The sequence below is a fragment of the Schistocerca gregaria genome, chromosome 7, assembly GCF_023897955.1.
Source record: "Schistocerca gregaria isolate iqSchGreg1 chromosome 7, iqSchGreg1.2, whole genome shotgun sequence".
Lineage (NCBI taxonomy): Eukaryota > Metazoa > Arthropoda > Insecta > Orthoptera > Acrididae > Schistocerca > Schistocerca gregaria.
Window position 1 is genome coordinate 487309289 of NC_064926.1, and position 17570 is coordinate 487326858.

The window sequence follows — 17570 nt, forward strand, 5'->3', positions numbered from 1 at the left end:
AGGATGTGGGTTTTAGGGGAGAGGGTAAGGAGTCATTCCAATCCCGGGAGCGGGAAGACTTACCTTACAGGGGAAAAAAGGATAGGTACACACACACACACACACACACACACACACACACACACACACACACACACACACAGAGAGAGAGAGAGAGAGAGAGAGAGAGAGAGAGAGAGAGAGAGAGAGAGAGAGAGAGAGAGAGAGAGAGAGATATTTAAAGGCAAAGAGTTTGGGCAGAAATGTCAGTCGATGCAGAAGTGTGGAGGCAAAGATGATGTTGAATGACAGGTGAGGTGTGAGTGGCTGAGTGGCAGCAACAAGAAATTAGCAGAGATTGAGGCCTGGTGGATAACGAGAAGAGAAGATATATTGAAGGGCAAGTTCCCATCTCCTGAGTTCGGATAGGTTGGTGTTGGTAGGAAGTATCCAGATAACCCGGACAGTGTAACAGTGTGCCAAGATGTGCTGCTGGCCATGCACCAAGGCATGTTTAGCCACAGGGTGATCCTCGTTACCAACAAACACTGCCTGCCTGTGTCCATTCATGCGAATGGACAGTTTGTTGCTCGTCACTCCCACATAGAAAGCATCACAGTGTAGGCAGGTCAGTTGGTAAATCACGTGGGTGCTTTCACACGTGGCTCTTCCTTTGATCGTGTACACCTTCCAGGTTACAGGACTAGAGTACGTGGTGGTGAGAGGGGTGCATAGGACAGGTTTCACACCAGGGGCGGTTACAAGGGTAGGAGCCAGAGGGTTGGGAAGGTGGTTTGGGGATTTCATAGGGATGAACCAAGAGGTTCCGAAGATTAGGTGGACGGCGGAAAGATTCTTGGTGGAGTGGGGAGGATTTCATGAAGGATGGATCTCATGTCTGGGCAGGATTTTAGGAAGTCTTATCCCTGCTGGAGAGCCACATTCAAAGTCTGATCCAGTCCTGGGAAGTATCCTGTCACAAGTGGGGCACTTTTGGGGTTCTGTGAGGGGTTCTGGGTTTGAGGGGATGAGGAAGTGGCTCTGGTTATTTGCTTCCGTACTAGGTCGGGAGGGTAGTTGTGGGATGCGAAAGCTGTTTTCAGGGATTCAGGACTGGAGCAGATTCTTTTGCCACGAAGGCCTAGGCTATAGGGAAGGGACCGTTTGATATGGAATGGGTGGCAGCTGTCATAATGGAGGTACTGTTGCTTGTTGGTGGGTTTGATGTGGACGGATGTGTGAAGCTTGCCATTGGGCAGATGGTCAACGTCAAGGAAAGTGGCATGGGATTTGGAGTAGGACCAGGTGAATCTGATGGAACCAAAGGAGTTGAGGTTGGAGAGGAAATTCAGGAGTTGTTGTTCACTGTGAGTCCAGATCATGAAGATGTCGTCAATAAATCTGTACCAAACTTTGGGTTGGCAGGCTTGGGTAACCAAGAAGGCTTCCTCTAAGTGACCCATAAATAGGTTGGCATACGAGGGGGCCATCCTGGTACCCATGGCTGTTCCCTTTAATTGTTGGTATGTCTGGCCTTCAAAAGTGAAGAAGTTGTGGGTCAGGATGACGCTGGCTAAGGTGGGGGGCTTGGTAACCAGCTACAATGGGGTGGCCGGGATGTTTGGGTTTGTGAATTTTAGGAAGTAGGTAGAAGGTAGGAGTGCGAGGTGTCGGTGGGGTCAGGAGTTTGATGGAGTCAGGTGGAAGGTTTTGTAGGGGGCCTAAGGTTCTGAGGATTCCTTGAAGCTCCACCTGGACATCAGGAATGGTATTACCTTGGCAAACTTTGTATGTAGAGTTGTCTGAAAGCTGACACAGTCCCTCAGCCACATACTCCCGACGATAAAGTACCACGGTCGTGAAACCCTTGTCAGCCAGAAGAATGATGATGGATCGGTCAGCTTTCAGATCACGGATAGCCTGGGCTTCGGCTGTGGTGATGTTGGGAGTAGGATTAACGTTTTTCAAGAAAGATCGAGAGGCAAGGCTGGAAGTGAGAAATTCCTGGAAGGTTTGGAGATGGTGATTTTGAGGAAGAGGAGGTGGGTCCCGCTGTGATGGAGGACGGAACTGTTCCAGGCAGGGTTCAATTTGGATAGTGTCTTAGGGAGTTGGATCGTTAGGAGTGGGATCAGGATTATTTTTCTTCGTGGCAAAGTGATATTTCCAGCAGAGACTAAGAGTGTAGGACAGTAAATCTTTGACAAGGGCAGTTTGGTCGAATCTGGGAATGGGGCTGAAGGTGAGGCCTTTGGATAGGACAGAGGTTTTGGATTGGGAGAGAGGTTTGGAGGAAAGGTTAACTACTGAGTTGGGGTGGTGTGGTTCCAGATTGTGTTGACTAGAATTTTGAGGTGTTGGGGGGAGTGGAGCTGGAAGTGGGAGATTGAGTAGATGAGAGAGACTGGGTCTGTGTGCAATGAGAGGAGGTTGAGGTTTGTTTGAAAGATTGTGGAGGGTGAGTGAGTTGCCTTTCCGGAGATGGGAAACCAGGATATTGGATAGTTTTTTGAGGTGGAGGGTGGCATGCTGTTCTAATTTGTGGTTGGCCTGCAGGAGGATGCTATGAACAGCTGGTGTGGATGTGGGAGATGAAAGATTGAGGACTTTGATTTGGGATAGAAGTTGACAGATGTGTTCATTGGCTGAGTTGATATATAGGTGAAGCATTAGGCAGGTGAGTGTTATGGATTGTGCAGTTTGGAACTGATATAAGGACTGATGGAAAGAAGGATTGCAGCCAGAGATGGGAACTAAGTGTGAGGCCTTTGGGGGTAATGCGATGTAAATAAAACAGAAAGAAACTTCCACATGGGAAAAATATATTAAAAACAAAGTTTCCAAGACTTACCAAGCGGGAAAGCGCCGGCAGACAGGCACATGAACAAAACACACAAACACACACACAGAATTACGAGCTTTCGCAACTGGCAGTTGCTTCGTCAGGAAAGAGGGAAGGAGAGGGAAAAATGAAAGGATGTGGGTTTTAAGGGAGAGGGTAAGGAGTCATTCCAATCCCGGGAGCGGAAAGACTTCCCTTAGGGGAAAAAAGCTTGTGTGTGTATGTGCGGATGGATATGTGTGTGTGTGTGTGTGTGTGTGTGTGTGTGTGTGCGCGCGAGTGTACACCTGTCCTTTTTTTCCCCTAAGGGAAGTCTTTCCGCTCCCGGGATTGGAATGACTCCTTACCCTCTCCCTTAAAACCCACATCCATTCATTTTTCCCTCTCCTTCCCTCTTTCCTGACGAAGCAACTGCCAGTTGCGAAAGCTCGTAATTCTGTGTGTGTGTTTGTGTGTTTTGTTCATGTGCCTGTCTGCCGGCGCTTTCCCGCTTGGTAAGTCTTGGAATATATATATATATATATGCACATGAACAAAACACACAAACACACACACACACACAGAATTACGAGCTTTCGCAACTGGCAGTTGCTTCGTCAGGAAAGAGGGAAGGAGAGGGAAAAATTAAAGGATGTGGGTTTTAAGGGAGAGGGTAAGGAGTCATTCCAATCCCGGGAGCGGAAAGACTTCCCTTAGGGGAAAAAAAGGACAGGTGTACACTCGCGCACACACACACACCCACACACATATCCATCCATTTCAGAGTAGCACTTGCAGTTTGTCCTGTATTTGTTGGGTATACTCCAATCTATCTTTCCTCATAATTTTTACCTTATACACCTATCCCATTCTGTATCAGTTCACCTAATTTCAACATCCGTCCACAGCACATCTCATATCTTAGAAACTCTTCTTTGCCAGTTTTCCCACAGTTAGCAATTCACTACCATACATTATGTAGTTCAAATGAATTCTCCAAAATTTCTTCCACAACTTAAGACTGACTTATTCCACTGGTCAGGTATGCCTTCTCTGCTTGGGCTAACCTGCTTTTTATTTGCTTCTTGCTTTCTTTGTCCATGCATTTTGCTTCCAAAGTAGTAAAAATTCCTGATTTTGTGATCACTAATTTTGATATTGACCCATTAGTGCCTAGCTTCACATTAATAGTATAAGCAACAAGACTGGACTATTACTGGTTTTTAGACAAACTATCAACTACAAATTCTGTTATACTTATTTAAGGATTGTTAACAGCTGTTCTTTCATTTTTGTGTTAGTAGTCTTAAGAAGTAGTCCACTACTGTAAACAGTAAGCAGTTTAAAACAATTTCTGCAGCCTGACACCACACTATAGATTTCATGTATGTAAACAAAATATTTTATCATTCAGGTTCAAAATTTTTTAGATACTTAATGAACAACCAACCTCATGCCTTTTACTGAAATTTATGCATCATTTGTATTGCAGGGACATGCTAAATTTTCAGTATTATTTTTACGTAACTGAGCACTAATGAGTTATTCCCACAAGTTATTTAAAAGATTTATTTTGTTAACTTTTTGTAGAGATTGAGGACTCAGTGGCAGAGAGAATCATGTCACCCAAAACTGTCCCCTTCCAGAGAAGGAAATAGAAAAAGGTGAAAGAATTACTATTTTTTCTGCCATACAAAACAGCACAAAAACTCCATTGTTTCCACAGTATCAAATACAACATGATTGAACCCAGCAACTAATGTCAAAATGCATTATCTATGGTCAAGGAAAGTAACTCCCTCAAAACTCCATCCTGACAATACAACAAGCAGACGCATGGAACTGATTGATTGGATCTAAATGTTAGTCAGCACGGCGATAAATACCCACAACATAAAATGACACTGACTTTTTCAGTAGGGTATTGGACATGGCTGGATACTCTACCACAACACTGGAAATGCAAACAGGGATAATGTGATTGTACTTTAGGTATGCAATACCACCAGAAGAACCTTTATGAACACCACATACCAGTACTGTAGTAGATTGGGTTCAGATCAATAGTATGAACCAGCTGACTGCGAAAATCAAAAAAACTCAAAAGAAGAATGTGTTGGAACAAAACTATTACATCAGCATGAACTTAATGAAAGAAATGTAATGTAGGACTTTATAACGAATGTTTTGCTCCTTATCATAGCATGTAATTTATTATTTTTGCTTTTGATTTGTAATTTGTAAAAACGTTAGAATGTGGTGACCTAAGTGACAAAGCCCGAAGAAAATGGGAATTTAAAGACAGAAACCGAAAGAAGATATTAGGCATTACCAAAGCCTAACAAGATATGAGAGCTGTTTCCAGTAATCGTTTTGAGCCCAATAAACCAATGGAAGAAAGTTGTGAGTGCAACGCAGTAGAAGACGTGAGAAAGTACTTGCGGAGAAAACTGGAGAGAAGACCTCAACTTTTTGACTAAGAAGATTGGGTGTGGAGAGCAAGCAGTCTTCACACACATACATCATGCCGACACCGACACAGTAAGCAGCCACCAACACCAACGGCAGCAACTTTTGCTCATCGGTGCTGACTCCGCGTCCACTCGCTGCCAACGACGCTGAAACCATCATTCGACACCGCCAGTGCCAATAATTATTTGGTAAAAGTTGAGGGGGCGGTTGAATAACAAACTTATTATAGTTATTGTACTCCTTGGTGACTTCTTTTAGATGATTACTAGGTCTAAGATCAATAAAATTATGGATCAAGAACAGAAACTTCAGGACCAGCCATGGACATGACAGGGAGTAGGGACATGCCAGACTGGAGTGAAGTGGTAAATTTAATCAAAGGATTAAGTCTAAAGATAGACTAAGTAAATACTCAGTTAAATGCTAAATTAGATGACTGAAGTGACAAGTTGGATGACCAGAGGGCTGATTCAGCCACTAAGTGAAAAATTAGATGCTCGAAGTGAAACCTTTAACAGTCAAGCACCAAATATAGTTTTATTGAAGACTAAATTTGACTCAATAAGTTAGAAAATCTGAAGTTAAGATTTAAATAGTGAACTCACTAGCTCTTTGAATACTTCAATTAATCTACGTTTCCCAAATTTAACCAGAGACAGGATGAGCAACTCCACAATTTAACTAAAAAATTATAATTTGACATTGAAGATAAATATAATAATGTAGAATCTGAATTTAGTGAAAAATTAGGATCATTTCAAAATGTATGTAATGTTAAATTTAATTCTGTAAGATAGGACATAAATACTTTCAAAAAGAACACACAGATCGACCTAAGGAATTAATATTGATCATTCAATCTAAAATCCCAGGTGCTACTACACACCTTAGTTCGCAAGTAGATAATATAGGACGAAGTCGTAAATAAAAAATAGCCAACTTCGACGCTATAAACTTAAGTAGTCTGTCAGAACCATTTGAACTAATTAAAGATTGAGAAGTTACCAAGAGTATAATCTCCGGAAACATTTCAACAGTTGCTTTTTCCAAACTTAATGCTGCTAGCAAGGTTATGGACAACCTGTGTCAAGAATTCAAAATTTTCCAGGACAAAGTAGAAAACAGAATAACTTTACCTAATGTTTCGTTTCCTAATAGAGTGGTGAGTGTTTTGTCGTGGGGAGACTCACAAAATTTAATGAGAAGTACTGGTTTGCACATTCTGAAGTGAGGTTAATGTCAGATCCATGGGATCCAGGTGGAGTCACACCTGTTTCCCAGGGATGTTAACATTCTGTGTTAACATGCAGAGTGACGACTGTCAGATTCCTAGTTATTTTCGGAGTTTCTTCTGTAATGTTTTTCCTGCACCAAATTTCCTTCAAATCTTAAACTATCCTGTATTCTATTCTTGAATTCTTAAACTATCCTATAAGTTTAATGTATATAAAACCAGAATATGACTACAAGATAAAGACTGATTAAAGAGGATCACAGATAAACAGCGATCTCCAGGAATAAAATGGAACAAACAGAATATTATATTAGCAGAAAGTATAATATGAGGGTACAAATTAAACGAAGTGATATTGAGACAACTGAATAGAGTTGTGTGTGTGAAAAACATAGTAATGTGGTTAACCAAACAATTATACTATGCTGCTGCTGTCATCATCAGTCTAGAGAGTAGTTTGATGCAGCTCTCAATGCTACTCTATCCTGTGCAAGCTGCTTCATCTCCCAGTACCTATTGCAACCTACATCCTTCTGAATCAGTTTAGTGTATTCATCTCTGTCTCCCTTTACAATTTTTACCCTCCAATACTAAACTGGCAATCCCTTGATGCCTCAGAACACATCATACCAACCGATACCTTCTTTTTGTCAAGTTGTGCCACAAACTCCTCTTCTCCCCAATTCTATTCAATACCCCCTCATTAGTTATGTGATCTACCTATCTAATTTTCAGCACTCTTCTGTAGTATCACATTTCGAAAGCTTCTATTCTCTTCTTGTCTAAACTATTTATTGTCCACGTTTTACTTCCATACATGGCTACACTCCATACAAATACTTTCAGAAATGACTTTATGACTAATCAATACCTGATGTTAAATTTCTCTTCTTCAGAAACACTTCCCTTGCATTTGCCAGTCTACATTTTAATCCTCTATACTTCAGCTACCATCAGTTATTTTGCTCCCCAAATAGCGAAACTCATCTACTACTTTAAGTGTCTTATTTCCTAATCTAATGCCCTCAGCATCATATGACTTAATTCGCTACATTCCATTATCCTCTTTTTCCTTTTGTTGATTTTCGTCTTATATCTACTTATAGTGTATAAGAATTTTAACTTAATATACAATACTTTATCCTTTTATGAAATATGATTTAAATGGGAGGTTTTGTATCACTTTTGGAAGGGGTGGGCAGTTTAAGTACAAGCATGACTAATCCTAATCGCACACCCCACCTTTCAGAAAAACCTCACAGACAAGTTTAACTAATTCTTCACCATTTGCCATTCCACAGGTGTTGCTAAGATTTTTCTTCAGGCGCTTCAAAGGTGAAGGTGAGAATGCCCGTTCTGTAGGAGACATTTAACATCATACCACATCCTGTTTCTCAAGTACTGGCAAAGTAGGTATTCTGTGGAAGTGGGGTGGGAAGGGTTTTCCTGTCTTTGGGGCTATCTTCTTTAATATTAGCAACTGTTTCTACTTTTTGCTTTCTTTCTTCTCATTTGAGTATTGGTCCATCTCTCCGTCTTTTCATATGCAAGTACTTCTATCGCTGAAGTCCTTATTTTCCATGGTTTCCAATAACCTTCAACTTATTTCATATAAGTAGGCCGAAGAATCAGGATACATCAACACACATCTACATGCATACAAAGATACACTTAAACACAGACAGGAGAATTACAAATTAGAGACACCTGAAGTGATGTCAGAACCACCAAACTATGTAGGGAAATAAAGATAAATGTACATCTGAGTAGATGCACATATTCCACTGTTGATGTGTTATGGTTCTGCACCATTTTTTTTTGGTTGCTCTCAAATGTATATTTACATGTATATATAGTCACAAAACGAGAAAGTGCTGGTAGATAGACAATAAACACACAAACACAAATTTCAAGCTTTCACAACCCACAGTTGCTTCATCAGGAAAGAGGGAAGGAGAGGGAAAGAGAAAGGTGTGGGTTTTAAGGGAGAGGGTAAGGAGTCATTCCAATCCCTGGAGTGGAAAGATTTACCTTAGGGGAAAAAAGGGCACGCACGCACGCACTCCTGTCCTTTTCCACCTAAGGTAAGTCTTTCCGCTCCCGGGATTGGAATGACTCCTTACCCTCCCCCTTAAAACCCACATCCTTTCATCTTTCCCTCTTTCCTGTTGAAGCAACTGTTGGTTGCGAAATCTTGACTTGTGTGTATGTGTATCTATCAACCTGCCAACACTTTCGTTTGGTAAGTCACATCATCTTTGTTTTTAGATATATTTTTACCAAGTGGAATGTTTCCCTCTCTCTCACACACAACAGGCACGCGGCAGTTTGAAGCTTTAGATTGTTGTCGGCTAATAGCTTTGCTATTTATTTTTGTCATGGCCTTGCCAGATGAAGAAAGTTTTTATTGAACAACAGTGGTTCAGAATTACATGAAGAAATTGCAGATTTTGACATAAGTGATGGTAAGCTATTTTTTGTTCGAATTTTCTGTAATTCTGTGGTTTGATTCCTGGTCAGAAAAACAATGGTTTTTACAAATTTTCTTATAGATGAAAATGATCCCTCAGGCGGAGAACCGTCACTGAAGATGAGGCTGTTGACATAATTGTCACAAACAACTGGTCACTGCAATTTGCCATATTCTTCTGAGACAATCACTCTCCAGCTTCCTGTTTTTTTCTGAATCCTGTGGAATTCAAGATGGGATTGACCAACATTCTTCAGTGTGATTGTTTCAAGTACTTTTTCGATGAAGAGCTGGTGAGACTGATCAAACGAGACAAACCGCTACACTAGAATGACAATAGAGACACTAAGTGCTACATGGAAACTGAAGCCTCAGTCAGGGTAGCGTAAGTGGACAACAGTGAAACAGTTAACTGTATAAATTTTTTGATATTATTTTGCATATGTGCCTAGTCAAGAAAGCAAAACTGACTACTGGTCAACAAATCGCGTGTTGCAGTCCTCATTTGTGTCAAAGTGTCTGCCAAGAGAGATTTTTGTGAATTCTACGAATGTTACCTCTCAGATACACAACATATATTCCTAAAAAACCAGGTAGGTCGCGATCCTATTCATAAGTTAAGACCTATATTCGACAGAGGCATAACCCAAAGTGGAAAGGCTTACTAGCCAGGCGAAAATATTACTATAGATGAAGGACTTTGCCCTTTTCATGGTAGACAGTTTTAGAGTGTATATGAAAAATAAGACTAATAAATATGTCGTAAAAATTTTTACGCTATGTGAAAGTGGGTACATCCTGAACTGTGACATTTATTCTGGGGAACAGTCTAATGCCGATAACAGCATTTTACACATTGTAGACAGATGGGGTTATTCGTTTCATAATAAAGGTCACACATACATGGCCCGATTTTACACCAGCCCTGATTTACTGGATTACTTGGGGGGGGGGGGGGGGGGGGGGGAAGAACTAAGGCAGTTGGTACTGTGCAGAAAACTAGAAAAGGACTACCATGCTTACTGTTTGTAAAATGGAAGGACAATAGACGTTTTCTTTTGACAACAAAGCATAAAATGACAGCAACAAATGTCCGTGTAAAAACTAAATTTGGAACTGTGGAATGAATAAAACCAGACTGCGTTTTGGATAACAATAGTAAAAAAGCTGGTGTGGATCATGGCAACCAGCTAATGGCGTACTATCCTTCTGAACGAAAAAGTGGTGGAAAAAAGTACTTTTTCACATTTTCATGCTCATGACTAAATTCATACATTTTGTACAAAACTAATGTAAATGTTTATTTCTTTGCAGTACACTGAAGGGAATGGACATAGTTTTTAAATTCAAAAGAGCAATCTATTTTCCATGGTATAGAATCTGCTGTAGAAAATTCAGAAAAACTGAAATCACTCAGTAACAGCTGGTTGAGCGTCTACACTCGTGCTCAGTCCTCAAAGTGTTAAGAATAGCATACATAAAGATGTATGCTAGAGCAATGAACCAGGAAGCCTACTCAAGAAGGATACGGAGGGCACACATGACATTTATTGGATGAGAAAAAGGGCAGCTATGCAGACCTACAAAAGGCTGACCTATACTGTGCGGACAGGGCACCATGAAGGGGATTGACCAGTACCATAAGAGGATAGAAATAAATGGGAGCACCTACCATAACGGATCAAACCATGCAAGATATAGGTACTGTTCCTAAATGGAAAAAGGGCAGTATCGTGACAAAAGTCACATGTGTTTTAACGTTTAAAGGAAATAGTCTAGTATGTTTAATTCTATGCACCAATAGCCTTATTATGTTTTAGATTTACAAGTGTCAGAATAAGGGAACACTTATTCTATCCAGAGTTCCTCCAGGTAACAATAAGTAATGAGTAAGTACGAACTTAGGGAAAGTAGTACGGGAAGTAAGAAGAAAGCAGTAGAGTATTCATGAGTTATCTACATATGAAATTTACAACTGGGCGAGGAACAGAAAACAAAAATTTGGTACTCATGAATTTTTTGTGATTGAAAACGGATTACTCCAACATGGATTGAAAGGTTTACATTTTATAATTGTGGTAAAAAAGGCATGGTTATTAGTAGAAAAATAAATGTACTGTTAAAAGATAATTCTTTTATCTTGTGTGAGATTATTGTACACAATGACTACATAAACAATATCGCGTGCTCGATTTAAGGTGAGGGATATGTAGTGCCTCAAGAATTTTGGTGTAAATTCTAGGAACACTGCCTTCCACAGTCTAACACCCGATATTTTAGATACGAGCGCGAGAGAGAGAGAGAGAGAATGTTTCTACTGATCCACCTGTTTCTATGTGCAGGTCAGAAGTTTGTTATTAGAAGACTAAGTGGGGCAAGTATCTGACAACGACAAGTGTTTGCTGCCAGCACCACTGAAGACATGATGAAAATCCGAGGAATAATTGTGTAGTATTCTTTGGTGTGTTAGTGTATGTTGATTCTAATGAACAATTGAATATAGATTTCTATATACACATTCATGTGTTGACTCGCTCAAGACTTATCTTACTTCATGTCTTAGCTCCACGTGAGGCAGGACACATGTGACGTCCATAAATTATTGGATTGTTACTATGATATTGAACTTGTGTTTTATCAAGTCTGACGCTTAAAGACACAAGTTGGCTTGCCAGAGTTTATGTATGTGAAAAAGAGTAAATGTTGCTTTGTGTTGAGAGTTGAAAATATACCAAGAATGAAAGTGTTCTACGAATACACAAATTATTTCAAGAATAGAGAAGTAGCTTAATAAATTCCTAAAATCCACTATAGGCTTCAGAGAAGAAGGTTTTGTGAGATCAACGTAGCTGCCTACTCAGAAGAGAATAGGCTGCACACACTACGTAAGTCAACTGCGAGAGACTTTAGAGTCTTTCACCTCAGTACCACACTATATCGAGTCGTCCGAAAAACGTTAACACAAAAAACACACCTTTCGTTCCCATCATACCTAAAGGCAAACAATGACAACATTCCTCCAAGAACAGTGTTAAGTACTCCATTGGCACTATTCTAGACTTACCATTTTCCTGCAATAGCTACAAAATCAAACTTATAATAAACATCCAGAATCCCTGGTCAGTCTTTCCCTCTCATCCCATCTGGTAAGTCTCCCCAACCAGGGTTCTAAGTGACTTCTAAACTGTACCCTCTTTCCTAAACCTCTAGTCCTCTTTCTTCACCCTTCTTCCTTCCCCTACAACTCTTCTGCAAGAAGGAGCCACTGGCTCCTAAAGCTTGTAAAAGTTCAACCTTTTTGTGCATGTAGTCTCCTGCAGCCACATGGTGAGTAGATTTTTTTATATATTCAATTACATTATATTGTCCATAATTTTCACTGTTATAAACTTTACAATTTAACTTCACTGTCAAAGTAGTGGAGATAATGGTAATAAAATTGTTGCGTAACAGCTGTAGCACTCATCACATACATAGCTAGCAGGTTTTACGTAACTATCACATTGCGTAAATTTTGGCAAAGTTCACACCAGTTTATCTGACATTGTCTGGACTAGATTGATGTTACAGAGCATTATTCGTATGTCTAATGTGTAAAGCAGTTGATGCACTAGTTTCATTCTGGTTTAAGGTATATCATACTTTGTGTTGGCATAATTTGCTGTTTATGTGAGATAGTGTACTGATGAAAAATTGTATAAATGAGTTGCTAAGGTCCATGGTGAATTAACTATTGCTGGTTCCATTTAAAGTGAGAAAGCCAGCATCACCGTCGCCATAGGGGCCACGCCCAAAAGCTGTGCAACAGCAGCCACAGGTGGGTCTCTATATCTACACTCTGCAAACCACCGTGAGGTGTGTAGATATGGTACATCACATTCTATGAGTTATCAGGATTTCTTCATGTTCTGCAGGAAGAATGGACAACAGGAAGACTGACTTTTCTATAACCCTACAGTAACAATTTATAGCTGGTTCTTGAAACTTTGTTAACAGACACACTCAGGATAGTTAACGTCTATCTTCAGAGTCTTCCAGTTCAGTTCCTTCAGTATCTCTGCAGACACTCCTATGGATGAAACAAACCTGAGACCATTCATGCTGCCCTTCTCTGTATAAATTCAACATTCCCATTAGTCTTTTCTGGTACGGGTTCCAGACACTTGAGTAATATTGTAGAACCAGTCACTAATGATTTGTAAGCAATGCCCTTTGTAGACTAACTGCATTTCCCCAGTATTCTACCTATAAACCGAAGTCTACCACCTACTTTACCAACGACTGAAGCTATGTAATCATTCCTTTTCATATCCCTACCAAGTGATACACCCAGGTATTTGTATGAGTTGGCAGATTCCAACAGTGGTTTACTGAAAGTCATAAGATATAATTATACTTTTAACAATAAGCACATATGCTGTACTGAGTGTTACCATAGGTTCCCAAGCCTTATGATACATTTTTGTCATGGGCTAAAGTTAAACAGAGATATCTTAGAATCTTAGGCTTATGTTTACTTCGAGCTATTTTAACTACTGACAAGTGCCAATTTGCTGTAAAATGTTATAAGAAAAACTTTACCACAAGACCGATGTCATAGATCGGATTATTTGGGAAGTAATTTTGGTAAGACAGAACCCAAAAAAATTACACTTTTCAAATGTGATTACCTCAGATTATTAGAGCCACAAAAAGAACTATTTTTATTGGCTTCCTTATTCCACTTCATTTTATAACAGAATTTTGTAGAGTTTAAACACTAGAGATGTTTTATTTTAAACAGCAGTTATAACTCAAGATCATTTCCTAGTCATCAGGATTTTGGTCTCTTTCACAGAGAGTACTAAACAATTTTACAATTTAATAAACAGTGCCAGATTTCAGTATCAGTGGTTATCAGGGGCCCATTTTCAGTGCGCCTCCCCCTTTATTTTTGGGCCTTACATGCTCTCATTGCAAGACCAGATCCTGCTTTTCCGGTGGTTTAGAACGCGGTCTTCCTCATGAACATAGTTGAAAAGGGTTTGTAGGAGACTTGTTAAAAATGGGCCCAAAACAGCCATTTTTTTAACATTTTTACAAAAATCACCTTTGCCCTCAATTTTTAAACTATTCAAAAGCAGCAAGAAACAAACTTTGTACCTCAACAATGAAGTCCTCATATGAGTAAATTATTACATGCAAAGTTTCATGATTATACCCCAGTTTCTTCCAGAGATATAAGAAGCTAAAACTTCACATTTTTCAGCTGAATTTGTTTCAAATTATCCATACAAAAACTACCCAGGAAACTTTTCTTTTTACTATTTAGCTTAACAAAATGTAAATGTTGTACAAGATGGCATAGTTTTGTTTCATTCGAGAGAATAATGCCAGAGATACAATGCTGCCAAAAACTCATGGGTGCATTACTGATAGCTGTGCTATGGGCATAAAGCAAATAATTTTATCTCTGGAATTACTGAATTAATGATCATGAAACCATACCAGTGTTCATTGGGAACCTGTGTGAATGTTCCCACAAAATGTCATCAAAATCCGTGATGGTGATGTGAGAGCTTCTCAAATTAAACCACTTGGGATGGAATGGCCCAGCGATGTGATCAATCAACTTACCTGTAACCATGCGATGGACAACTGTAGCTGCCTGCCCACATGAATTACCATCACCAAACTACAGCCAATAGACAACTGGACTACGAGTTATTGACCATGCCACCCAACATATGCTAACACATCTGGCTAATCTCCTGGCTTTACTGAACTCCAGTCAGGTACTCAGCCTGAAACATACCCTTTGTTGCCATAAACCACCTGGCCTCTAACTACAATAGTCTGCCCTCTACCCATCTACCCTCTTCCATGCTGCCTCTAGTACCACACAGTTACATCATGTTTTCCTCTTCTCTCCGCCTCAACCCCCCCCCCCCCCCCCCCCTGCACAGCTCATTTTACACTGAGCAGCCCTATCCCATATCCCATCCCCACCATATCCTCAAACACTATATTGCTGCACACAACAGTTGCAGTTGGGACTTGGCATCCAGACTGGCCATGGTTGGTTGGGTGTCTTCTAAAGAAGACTTTGCCCTAAAACTATAACACACTGAAGTCTTTGTTGGGCAACCCAAGTTATTTTTACATTGAGTAGCAATCTACCTTTTTCCTAATATTGCTGATATACCAACCTTGAGTTTCCACGTTTGTTTGAAATTTTGAAAGACTGGAATGTAAATGGGACTCTGGAGGAGCCAAGGTAAAGATTTGCTCCAAACTTGGTGTAAAACATCAAAACGGGTACAATCCCTTGCTAGAAGGCTAACCTTCACGAGAATACCACAGAGCCTAATCGCTCATTGTCGATTATGAAAACACCTTTCCACTGATAGCTGGCCCATGGCATGGTATGCAGGTGTGTACAGCATGGACAGCATATTATAGTCTTGTCACACCATGAAGATGAGCGACGCAAAGCAGCGACTAACTAACCACAACTAAAAGGCTAAGTATGAGACTACAGAAAATTAATATGATCTTAGCACAAAAGCTGTAAGATTATTAAAGCCTGAGAGAAAAACCAAACAACAGCGTAATTCTTTTTAATATAGAGATTATGCCAATGCCAGAGCTTATAGTTAGGCCTAACAAGAGTGACTATATAGCATCACATGCGAAACATCAGGGTCTACAGTAAACATTTTGATTATAGAACAGATTGATACTGGTCATAAGCACCATGCCCCACAAACACTAAGTGTAATATGCACCATTAACCTCTGACACTATGCAAGGTTGCATTAAGCTTCCTTTGTGATACATGTTAGAACACCTTGATTACATGAAGGTAGACAAACAATAGCACTTCAGCTAATAAAGTTCTACACCATTAGACTAACTTACGAAGTTGAGAAGCAGCATGTCTATTACACATTAACAAGAAATTTAAATGAACAAAATATGCAGCTGTTATTTTTTTCAATAATTTGAAGTTCAATGGTCAAAATTTGGTTTCACAAAATTGGTAAAGCAACAACTGTCTGAATGATACCAAGCTAGGAGACACTGATTCCTCTGCAATAAAATTCAACCCAATGTCCACTACCCCTATTTTAAAAAATAATAAAATTCGTAAATATAAGCGAAAAATTTAGAAAAAAAAATTAATTCTATGTGCATCCCTAGAAAGGTTGTCTCAAGTGCTCGATCAAAATCTATACTCCATTAACGTATTAAAATACGTGTGCGACTAATAAATACTTACTCTCAGAAGTAACAGGTGAGTGGGGAAACATCGCGGCTGCCATTGCCACCACCAAATCCTCCGTTTTCACTATTAGCTCCTAAAAAAGGACAAAAAATGTTTTTCATGATCACTCAATTTAGAAATTTAAAAACGCAAAAATTAAATTTTATTATTTAATATACTCTGATGATAATATCATTGCATTAAACAGTTACGGTACATAAACACTAACATTACGATAGCCATAAAATAGGGTCCAGATGGTTTAGAAAGCAGAAGAGTACTTTTGACAATACACACACATCTGTTACGTACTGTTTCACGACCAAAACTGAATAACGAAAAGAATTCGTCGCGGCGTTTGAAACGCACAAACGGTCATTCGCAACCATTTGTAACTCATCGGCTATACCGCTTCAGCTTTAAGATCTGTCCCTTATACGATTAGAAAACTGGGCGTATGCTATTTTCAGTATATTACCATCACATTTACCGGCTTCATCAATGGCACACCCAAACTTATTAATGAAATATTCCAAATTGTCATACTTGATGACAAGAATAGCCATTATTTTAGGCAGCCTGCATCCCTCATAATTTTTAACACTCCCATGTTTGCTACATCATTTATATTTTATTGTTTGTGTGAAACAAACTTCATAGATACCAATAAATATGGAAATTTTGACAAAATCTACCAATTTATCAAAAGCATAGAGGCTTACACACAGTCACAAGAACTCCGTCGGATAACGATATTAGTGAACTGTACTCGGCACCCACCATCCCAGCAACATCCAGCACTAGAGACTCTAAGTGTGGCCTATCGATTTAGATAAATGTATTCTATCACTACCACTTTTAGACTAACTCATTTACTAGGACCTAGTACTGTTCCATGGGAGTCAAATGGATAATATTGTACTGATGAACGCCCGAAGACGCAACACTTCCATTCTCTCTTAACAGAAAATCGTTACAGGACAAAAAGAATTCAGTTCACAGAGAACACAGTTCACCACAGCTCGATACTTCAGAATCGACACAGCAAGTTGAATCGACTTGATGATGTCCATAAGGAATGGTAACAACAACCACATTAGACAGTACATTCCACTACAATACTGGGTGTCATTGTTGTTTATATGGAATTGCTTGTTAAAAAAAATCGCAACCTATTCACAACGTTGAAATGAAATTTAGCTCAAAACAACACACGGACAGTTCAGTCGCCTTAGAATATCCCAAATGTGTCAACAATAGCACGTTTCTATGGAAAAATTGTTTCCTCCAAATTTCTTAAACTTTATAGTGAAATTCGAGTCACAAGGTTGAGTTCGACGCTATGTGG

The 17570-nt window shown here is 39.6% G+C and overlaps 1 protein-coding gene across 6 annotated transcripts in view; it reads right to left on the reverse strand.

Moving 5' to 3' along the window:
• The window catches only part of LOC126282148 (F-box/LRR-repeat protein 7-like), a 78997-nt gene extending 61684 nt beyond the window's left edge, over positions 1-17313 (reverse strand). Inside the window, exons 1-2 of one of the 6 annotated variants that reach the window (XM_049981652.1) lie at positions 16949-17209; positions 16238-16316 (exon numbers count right to left, since the gene is read on the reverse strand). In XM_049981652.1, the coding sequence (XP_049837609.1) occupies positions 16238-16316; positions 16949-17005 (136 nt within the window). In that variant the 5' untranslated portion in view covers positions 17006-17209. Of the gene's footprint in view, positions 1-16237; positions 16317-16451 lie in introns of all 6 variants that reach the window. The other 5 variants (XM_049981653.1, XM_049981654.1, XM_049981656.1 and 2 more) reach the window with 5 other exon arrangements.
• Between the last annotated feature and the right edge of the window lie 257 nt (positions 17314-17570).